Source organism: Cnephaeus nilssonii (assembly GCF_951640355.1).
Source record: "Cnephaeus nilssonii genome assembly, chromosome: 20".
NCBI lineage: Eukaryota > Metazoa > Chordata > Mammalia > Chiroptera > Vespertilionidae > Cnephaeus > Cnephaeus nilssonii.
Genome location: NC_137091.1, coordinates 49,656,773 through 49,666,312, shown reverse-complemented (window position 1 = coordinate 49,666,312; position 9,540 = coordinate 49,656,773). Strand labels below are relative to the sequence as shown.

The following is a 9,540-nucleotide window of genomic DNA, read 5'->3' as shown; positions in this document are numbered from 1 at the left end:
CACGTTGTCGCCTCCCCAGCGGAAGTGACTAAGCAGTCAGCCGGCTTCCCCGCTTTCTGTTTCCCCGGCCGCGTGCACGCGGGAGGTCCCAGCGCTTCCTCGGCCCACGGGGTGGGGTGGGCTTTTGCAGCGCTGAGCTGGGGTCTCCCTCCCCGGCTCCCTTTCCAGGCCGCTGACCTATAACCCAGGCTGAAGGCTTCCTCTGCCTATCCCTGTTCCCTCTCTCCTTATCTTTTAAAAAAAATATATATTTTTTATTGCTTTCAGAGAGGAAGGGAGAGGGAGAGAGAGAGAGAGAAACATCAATGATGAGAGAGAACCATGGATCGGCTGCCTCCTGCACGCCCCACTCTGGGGATGGAGCCCACAACCCGGGCCTGTGCCCCGACCAGGAATCGAACCGGAGACCCTTCAGGCCACAGGCCGGCAGCGCTCTATCCACCCAGCCACACCGGCCAGGGCTCCCCTTTATCGTCCTCTGGCGTCATTCCCAAGAAATTCCCGCATCTCTTCCTGGAGGACCTACTGTCACAGCCAGACAGCGAGGCCTGGGTGGGGGCAAAGCACGAGAGCACCCGCCCGCCCGCAGGGGGCTCCTAGCAGCACTGAGCGTGGCCTGCAGGACCGGGAGGACCACCGCTGGCTTTAGAGAAGACGTCCCGCGTGGACACGTCCACAGCCACAGAGGGCAGCGGGGCGTGGCCAGGGCTGGGGGGGGGCGGGGAGGGCCTGCCCCATGGGTACCAGCCTCCTTGTGGGGAGATGAAAAAGCTCTAGGACTGGACGGAGGGGAGGGGTGTTGCACAACAATGGGAAGTGCTGAATGGCACGGAATTGTATATTTCCAAACGGTTAATTTTATGTTTTGTGAATGGTGTCCCAACTTTAAAAAGGAGGGAGGGGGTGGGTACTGAGGGCCTGGGCTCCTGGGTCTGAAGGAGGAGGGACTGGGGGTCTGAGGGAGGAGGGCTGGGGGCCTGGACTCCTGGGTCTGAGGGAGGAGGGGCTGGGGACCTGGACTCCTGGGTCTGAGGGAGGAGGGCTGGGGGCCTGGACTCCTGGGTCTGAGGGAGGAGGGGCTGGGGACCTGGACTCCTGGGTCTGAGGGAGGAGGGGCTGGGGGCCTGGACTCCTGGGTCTGAGGGAGGAGGGGCTGGGGGCCTGGACTGCTGGGTCTGAGGGAGGAGGGGCTGGGGGCCTGGACTCCTGGGTCTGAGGGAGGAGGGGCTGGGGGCCTGGGCTCCTGGGTCTGAGGGAGGAGGCTGGGGGCCTGGACTCCTGGGTCTGAGGGAGGAGGGCTGGGGGCCTGGACTCCTGGGTCTGAGGGAGGAGGCTGGGGGCCTGGACTCCTGGGTCTGAGGGAGGAGGGGCTGGGGGCCTGGACTCCTGGGTCTGAGGGAGGAGGGCTGGGGGCCTGGGCTCCTGGGTCTGAGGGAGGAGGGCTGGGGGCCTGGACTCCTGGGTCTGAGGGAGGAGGCTGGGGGCCAGGACTCCTGGGTCCTGGGGCAGCGGGTGGAGGCTAAGGCCCAAACCCCCAAGCATTAGGAGGTTAGAAAGAAGCGGGAACGTGCGGGCTGCCTGCGGGAGAGAAGAGGTGGAGGAGGCAGCTGATTTCTGGGAAGGCTGTCGGATGGAGATGTCATCACCGAGGTCTCCCTCCCTCCCCCCATGCCCGGCCTGCTGGGGAAGGGGACCTCCGGGAGGAAGGGAGGGCAGGGAGCGGGGTCAGCAGCTGGGAGGAGGCGGGGTCACCGGGCCAGGGCCAGCGGCCTGCCCACAGAAGTGCCCTCGGAAAGGACAGGGACCTGGGGCCTGGAGGCTGGGTCCCCTAGAAGGTCAGAGTGGGGACCCCCGGGAGAGGAAGGAACGCATTTGCCCCAGGAGGGCCTGGATTTCTGGGTCTCCACACACACACACACACCCCGGAGGAAGAGAGAGCTGGAGGCTCTGATTGGCGGGTCCTCGGAGGATAGGGCTGGGGGTTGGCGTGCTGAACCTATAAAGTGGGAGGAAGGAAGTTGGGGGCCTCCTGATGCCCAGGAGCTGCCTGGCTCTGAGCCGGAAGTGGCCGTTTGGGGGTGAGGCCCCTCCAAAGTGGCAGCCAGACTCTGGTCCCTACACTCAGGTCGGACTTTGCTTTTCTTTGAAAGCCGCGGAAGGTCCAAGCCCCACCCCCGTCCCCAGCATTTCCTCTCGGAGCCGCTCACACCGCCCAGTGGCCCCAGTGGCCCGGGTCCCAGGACGAGGGCTGGAGCCCAGCAGGTGAGCCTCGCGGAGGGGAGGGAGGTGGGGCGGGGGGAGCCCGCGGCGGGCCGTGGTGAGACCCTGAAGGTGGGTGAGGGGAGGGCAGCTGGGAGACACCTCAAGGTAAAGGTGAAAGGGCATCTGAGCGGCAGGGGACACGCCCCAGGCTGAGAGCTGGCTCACCTGACCCGACCACACCCCACCTCCCGGGGTGACCCCCCACCCCATCCGCCCATCCAGCCAATGGGGTCTCAGAGGCAGGCAGCCAGGATCTGATAGACTTGAACCCTCCTCACACACACACACACACACACACACACACACACAGACAGACACACACACACACACACACACACACACACACACACACACAGAAAGCGGGGTTCCTTAGCCGCCCTCTCTTCCCCTGCAGAGGCCCCGGCATGTGGGGCTACCTGTCCCTGCTGCCTGCCTTCCTGGCCCTCTGGGCTACCACCAGCATCTGGACCGTGTGAGTGATCTGGGCAGGATGATGCCTGGTCTGAGGGAGGAGGGTCTGAGGGAGGAGGGGCTGGGGGCCTGGGCTCCCGGGTCTGAGGGAGGAGGGCTGGGGGCCTGGGCTCCCGGGTCTGAGGGAGGAGGCAGTCCGGTTTCTGGGTAACAGAGGAAAGGTTGTCTGGGAAGCTGCGCTCATCTGATGTCTCCCCCTCCTGCAGTTTCGCGATCGCCGTGTCCAACAAGACTGTGAACCTGACGGAAGGCGTCCCCTATATCAGGTAGATGGGGCGCTTGGAGGAGCGAGAGGGCGGAAAGGGGGTCCGGCCCTACGGAGCCACAGGTGATCCCTATCTTCCCCAGTCTCTGCGGATCGTACCCGCCCCAGAGCTGCATCTTCAGCCAGCTGCTCAACATGGGAGCTGCGATGGGTAACTAACTGTCCCGGCCCTTCGCCCCGGAGCTGCGCCTCTCAGCCAGGGTGACCCCAGCGCCTCCCCATCACACCCTGCAGGCTACACCCCCAGCCCCTCCTCCTTCAGACCCAGGAGCCCAGGCCCCCAGCCCCTCCTCCCTCAGACCCAGGAGTCCAGGCCCCCAGCCCCTCCTCCCTCAGACCCAGGAGCCCAGGCCCCCAGCCCTCCTCCTTCAGACCCAGGAGCCCAGGCCCCCAGCCCCTCCTCCCTCAGGCCCAGGAGTCCAGGCCCCCAGCCCCTCCTCCCTCAGACCCAGGAGCCCAGGCCCCCAACCTCCTCCCTCAGACCCAGGAGTCCAGGCCCCCAGCCCCTCCTCCCTCAGACCCAGGAGCCCAGGCCCCCAACCTCCTCCCTCAGACCCAGGAGTCCAGACCCCAGCCCTCCTCCCTCAGACTCAGGAGGCCAGGCCCCCAGCCCTCCTCCCTCAGACCCAGGAGCCCAGGCCCCCAGCCCCTCCTCCCTCAGACCCAGGAGTCCTGACCCCAGCCTCCTCCCTCAGGCCCTGGGATCCAGGCCCCCAGCCCCTCCTCCCTCAGACCCAGGAGCCCAGGCCCCACCCCTCCTCCCCTAAGTGGGGGATTTGCCCCCGACCCCTGTACCCCCAGCCTCCCCGGGGCCACACTGCCTTCCCACTTCCCTTTCCTCCCAGCCGCCTGGATCTGCATTCTCCGTTACCACCAGTTCCGGGACTGGGGCGTCGGGAAGTGGTTTAACCAGCTGATCCTCTGGTCGGGGCTCCTCTGTGCCTTCGGCACCTCCGTGGTGGGCAATTTCCAGGTGAGTCCGAGTCGGCTCCTGGAGCCCAGCCTAGGGGTCCGGCCAGCCACAGTCTGGGACTACAACTCCCAGCATCCTCCGGGGCGGCCGAGTCCTTCTTTGGAGGGGGGGCTCGGCCCCGCTTAGCCTCCTGGGACATGTATTTCTTTGTGGTTCTCGGGCCGTGGGCCTGCGGGGGGACTCCTTAACGCTGTCTGAATGGAGCGCCGCGTGGGAGGCGCTTTCTAGTTATTCCGTTGCACCCTGGGAGGTTGGGGTGATTCCCTGTCATCCCCCACCCCGTCGGGGATGAAATGACTGATCGTCACTCATTGTTGATGTTTGCCACGTTGGCGGAGTTTGCTCCAGGCTGTCGTTCTCGGCCAGATCCCACGGGGAGGTTTTTTTCATCCCCTGGGCTGCGGTGGTTGGATAGGAACCCAGATTCATAGCCTCTAGAACGCACGTTCCTAACCACGGAGCTCCGTAGATCTTTGCAGAATAAACGAGTGCACACGTGATAGGAGAAATGCCGCTGATTTATTTAGTGTTATCATGTCATTTTACAATATCTGCTTCCAGCCACAGGGTGTCAGACCGCAGGCTCCCTCCAGCGTGTCAGCAAATACCCCCCATCATATCTGCACATCCATTCATTCACGCATTCTCTCGCGCTTTAAAAAAATTTTAAATTGATTTTCAGAGAGGAAGGGGGAGGGAGAGATAGAAACATCAGTGGTGAGAGAGAATCATGGATCAGCTGCCTCCTGCACGCCCCCTACTGGGGATCGAGCCTGCAACCCAGGCATGTGCCCTTGGCCGGAATCGAACCCAGGACCCTTCAGTCCGCAGGCTGATGCTCTATCCACTGAGCCAAACCAGTTAAGTCCAAAAGCCAATTAAAAAAAAAACCAAAACCGTATTTCTTTATTGATTTCAGAGAGGAAGGGAGAAGGAGAGATAGAAATATCAATGATGAGAATCATTGATTGGCTGCCTCCTGCACGCCCCCTACTGGGGATCAAGCCTGCAACCCAGGCATGTGCCCTTGGCCGGAATTGAACCCGGAACCCTTCAGTTCGCAGGCCAATGCTCTATCCACTGAAGGCAACCGGCCAGGGCCAAAAAAACAATTTTTATCCCCTTGGCGGCAACACCTACTCTCCCACACCCCGGGTGAGAAGAAAAGATTTATTGCACCAACATCTAGGAGCCTCTGCTACGTGCCAGGCACTGTCTTAGGGACTGAGGCCCAGCGCTGAAGGTCAGGTTTAAATGCTCGCCTCCCGGAGCTGAGGATAGCCAATGCATGGACTCAGTGACCCCATCATTGGGCGTGGCAGTTGTCAATCACTGTGCATGGGGTTGGTCAGGGCCCTCCCTGCCTCGTGGGCCTGGCCTCTGCACAGGTCCTCCCCTCACCTCTCCCCGCTCCTCCTCCTTCCAGCAGAAGAACCAGCTGGCCACGCACCTGACGGGGGCCTTCTTGGCCCTCTTCGTCGGCCACGTCTACTTCTGGCTGCAGCTCTTTCTCTCCTGGAGGATGAAGAGCCTGCCCCAGCCCGGGGCCCGGTGGATCCGGCCGCTCCGCCTGCTCCTCTGCAGCCTCTGCACCGTCCTCTTGGTGACCAGTATCCTTGAGGGCGGGGCTTGGGGTGGCTCTTCATTGGGGGGTCTGCTGTGTGCTAGTGTGGATGCTCCCTCGTTTCTCCGCCCCGTTATAGGACAGTCCTCAGAGAGTGCCCACGGGGGTGGGGGGGGCGCACGCTGCCTGGGTTGCAATCCCACCTTGTCCACGTATTAGCCGGGGGAGGCTCCGCTGGTTTTTAGCTTCTTACGGCCTCGGTTTCCTCATCTATCAAATGCAGAGCCCACCCCGGGGTTGTAAGGAATGAAGACGATACATGTGAGGTGCTGAGATCGGTGCCTGGCGCATAGTGAGCGACCAGTTGATATTGGGAGGATGCTAAGCCGGTCATTCGGGGTACCCGCTCTGTGCCGGGCAGCATGCTGGCTACGACTGGAAACTGAGGTTCAGACAGGAGGAGTCTCTTGGCCAAGACCCGGCCTGTAGTTCATGGTGGAGCCAGTGCTGGGCTTCAGGCCCCTCGTGCGGACGCTCAAGGGCACTGAGTGGATCTCTTCTCAGCTCCACACGGGGTGATGTCATGTTAGTTGGGGTGATGTCATGTTAGTTGGGGTGATGTCATGTTAGTCGGGTGATGTCATGTTAGTTGGGTGATGTCATGTTAGTCGGGGTGATGTCATGTTAGTTGGGGTGATGTCATGTTAGTCACTGGGAATGGCGGTGGTGGGAGTCTTTACACCACAGGAAGTGGCAGCTGCTGCAAGTCAGAGCTGGTTGTCAAACATTTACCAACACGCCACTGAGTGGCACCTCGATTCCAACTCACTTCTGAGTCACCCCGGAACCCAGCCCAGCAGGCCTCTGGCTGAGTCAAATCACTCTCTGAGCCTCCGTTTCCTTGTCCGGAAGATGGAGTTGTTGTTTTTATCATACTGATGGTTATCACTGCCAGGCAGAGCTCTGAGAGAGGTGGGCGCAGACTGGGCCTGCGGGCCCCTGTGGGGAGGATGATGGGAGGGAGGCCGAGAGGGCGCAGGCATCTCCGAGCCGGAGGGCCACAGCTGAGGCCCTGTGCCGGCTGCAGGAAGCGGATCCGTCCGTTTTCTGGAGCTGCAGCCTGGTTTGCATGGAGAGGTGGGAAAGGGCTGCTCCAGCTGCCAACCAGCCGCTCTCCCCGCTGGGCCCTGTCCGTGATGAGGTCCAGCCAGCCCCTGCTAGAGGCCCCACTCAGCTGAGGACGAGTTTGGTGGCAGGATCCTCATTCTGTGAGGCTCAGACGTCCCCTTAGCTGCAGGGAGCAGGACGGACCGTACAATGGCCAGCTGAGTGAGCTAAGGGCGGGACATCTGCAAAGATGGCTCTCAGAGCTTGCATGTTCTTTAAATACACACACACACACACATATATACACACACATATATATATACACTAGAGGCCTGTTGCACAAAGATTTGTGCAATAGGCCGCCTTCCCCTGGCTGCCGGCACCGGTTTTCCTCCGGCACCCGGGACCTAGGCCTTCGCTCTGGCAGGCGCCTTCTGTCTTCGCTGCAGCCAGAGCCTTCAGTCTTCTCCGCTAGGGCCAGAGCGCCGCTCCTGTAGCTCCCTCCGCTCCCCACCCCCCCATAGCAGGCATCTGCCCTGCCCGGCCGCTTCGCGTCTGTGTATGCAAACCAACCCACCAGCTTTGTTGGGTTAATTTGCATGCTCACTCCTGATTGGCTGGTGGGTGTCACGGAAGTGTGGTCAATTTGCATGTTTCTCTTTTATTAGTGTAGATATTATTTCAGAGAGGAAGGGAGAGAGACAGATAGAGACATCAACAATGAGAGAGAATCATTGATTGGCTGCCTGCACGCCTCCCACTGGGGATTAAGCCTACAACCCGGGCATGTGCCCTTGACTGGAATCGAATCCAGGACCCTTTAGTCCACAGTCCAACACTATCCACTGACCCACACCAGCTAGGGCAGTGCTGGGGGGTTCGTGGACACAGCAGGTGTGGACATGCAGAGGGGCAGGGGGGGCGAGGAGGCTCCTGGCAGGGCCCCAGGTGGTCTCCGGTGCTAAGGTGAGGGGTTAGAGGTCTGGGCTTCTGCCTTGGGGCAATAGGGAGCCATGGAAAGCTTGTGAGCAGGGGAGGAGCAAGGTGTATCTTTTTTTTTTAATTTATTTTTATTGATTTCAGAAAGGAAGGAAGCCCTAGCTGGTTTGGCTCAGTGGATAGAGCATCGGCCTATGAACTAAGGGGTCCTGGGTTCGATTCCAGTCAAGGGCACACGCCTGGGTTGTGGGCTGGATCCCCAGTAGGAGGCATGCAGGAGGCAGCCAATCAATTATTCTTATCATTGATGTTTCTCTCTCTCTCTCTCCCTCTCCCTTCCTCTCTGAAAGCAATCAAAATATATTTTTTAGAAAAAAGTAAGAGAGGGAGAGAGAGAGAAACATCAATGATGAGAATCACTGGCCACCTCCTGCACGCCCCACACGGGGGATCGAGCCCGCAACCCGTGCATGTGCCCTGACCGGGAATCGAACCCTGACCTCCTGGTTCATAGGCCCACGCTCAACCACTGAGCCACTGGAGCCAGGATGGGGTGTACCCTTAGGAAACTGCATATGTGGAGGTGGCAGCAATGTGGCTGGTTGTCTGGCTGGTCGAGTGGGGGACGGTGGAGCCTTCGTGGGCTCAGGGAGGCTGACGGGAGCTAAGGCCCTCGTTCCAGAACATTGAGAGCGCCCTTCGAACAGAAGGGACCCGCCGGGAAGATCCCTGGGAAACAGTGTGAGACGCAGGCAGGACTGGAGGGCACCCCTCGGCGAGTGTGTGGGGCCCACGGAGGAGGGTGGCGCGGCCTCGCCCGCCCGGTCTGGGGGCTCCAGGACCCTTCTCGCGGCGGCTGCCCTTGACCCTGGCTCCAGTGGTCGTCCTGCACACCAGCCGGCGGCGGTCCGCGGCGGCCGTCTGCGAGTGGGCCGTGGCCATGCTGCTCTTCACGCTCTTCGGCCTGCTGGCCGTGGACTTCTCCGGCCTGGAGGGCTGCACCCTGTGCCTCCGGCCGGGGCCCAGCCTCAGCCTGCAGCCCGCCTCCCCCATCTCCCTGCAGACCCCAGGCGCTCTGACCCTGGCCGGGCCTCCCGCCGGGACAGAGACCGAGCCCGGGCCCCTCCGTGCCCCCCGAGACGCATCGCTGGGGACGAACCTGCAGGGATGAACCGTTGCGGATGGACCTTAAAGGACTTGCCGGGCGCTGGCCGGTGTTGCTCAATGGTTAGAGCGCCGGCCCACGCACCCGAGGGTTGCTGGTGGTTTGATTCCGATCGAGACCGCGCACCTCGGAGACCGCGAACCAGGGCGGCAGGATGGATGCCTGGCCTGGCCCCAGCTGGGCGAGGGTGAGAGGCGACTGGTGGATGTGTCTCTCTCACATCGATGTTGCGCTCTCCCCGCCCGCCCTTCCACTCTACGTAAAAGCCATGGAGAAGTATCCCCGGGTGAGGATTGCCAACGACGGAAGAGAACGTGCCATCACTGCCCGGCCGGGGCCCTGGCGGTGCCCACGTGGGGCTGGGCTCCGAACCGCCGCTGAGCTGGCACCGTCCTGCCCTCCCGCCCGGCCCTGCGGCCCCGCCCCTGCCATCGGGCCGCCCAGGAACCGAGAGGCCGCGGCCAGCCGTCCCTGATCAAGGCTATTTATTGTTGTTGTTATTAATTTTTTTTTTTTTTTGCCGCCGGCGGAATCAGAGACAGGGACGCAGGCAGGATCAGGGGAAACCAGAATTCCTTCCGGAGAGCAAATCCGTACAGAAGGTCGTGGGGGAGGGGGAGGGCCGGGGGAGGGGGGCCCAGGAGGGGGGAGTTGGGGATGACACAAGGACAGATGGTCCTGTCCGTCCGGATCTGCGAAGCCACCCCAACCAGCCCCCGTCCCTCCCCCACCCCACCCCGCAGAGAGGTTGATCAATAAATAAAATAATAAATTAATCAATAAATAAAATAGAA

At 61.7% G+C, this 9,540-nt stretch overlaps 1 protein-coding gene across 2 annotated transcripts; it reads left to right on the top strand.

Moving 5' to 3' along the window:
* The first annotated feature begins 1,445 nt into the window (after window positions 1-1,445).
* Window positions 1,446-9,540, top strand: TMEM150B (transmembrane protein 150B). 2 transcript variants are annotated; one of them, XM_079800301.1, is made up of 8 exons: window positions 1,446-1,835; window positions 2,151-2,262; window positions 2,657-2,734; window positions 2,940-2,999; window positions 3,082-3,149; window positions 3,844-3,971; window positions 5,398-5,581; window positions 8,460-9,540. In XM_079800301.1, exons 1-8 carry the CDS (start codon window positions 1,631-1,633, stop codon window positions 8,750-8,752), a joined length of 1,128 nt encoding a protein of 375 aa, XP_079656427.1. In that variant the 5' UTR covers window positions 1,446-1,630; the 3' UTR covers window positions 8,753-9,540. The 2 variants fall into 2 exon arrangements, with proteins under 2 accessions (XP_079656427.1, XP_079656428.1); XM_079800302.1 differs by having other exon boundaries at window positions 1,699-2,262; window positions 8,460-9,539.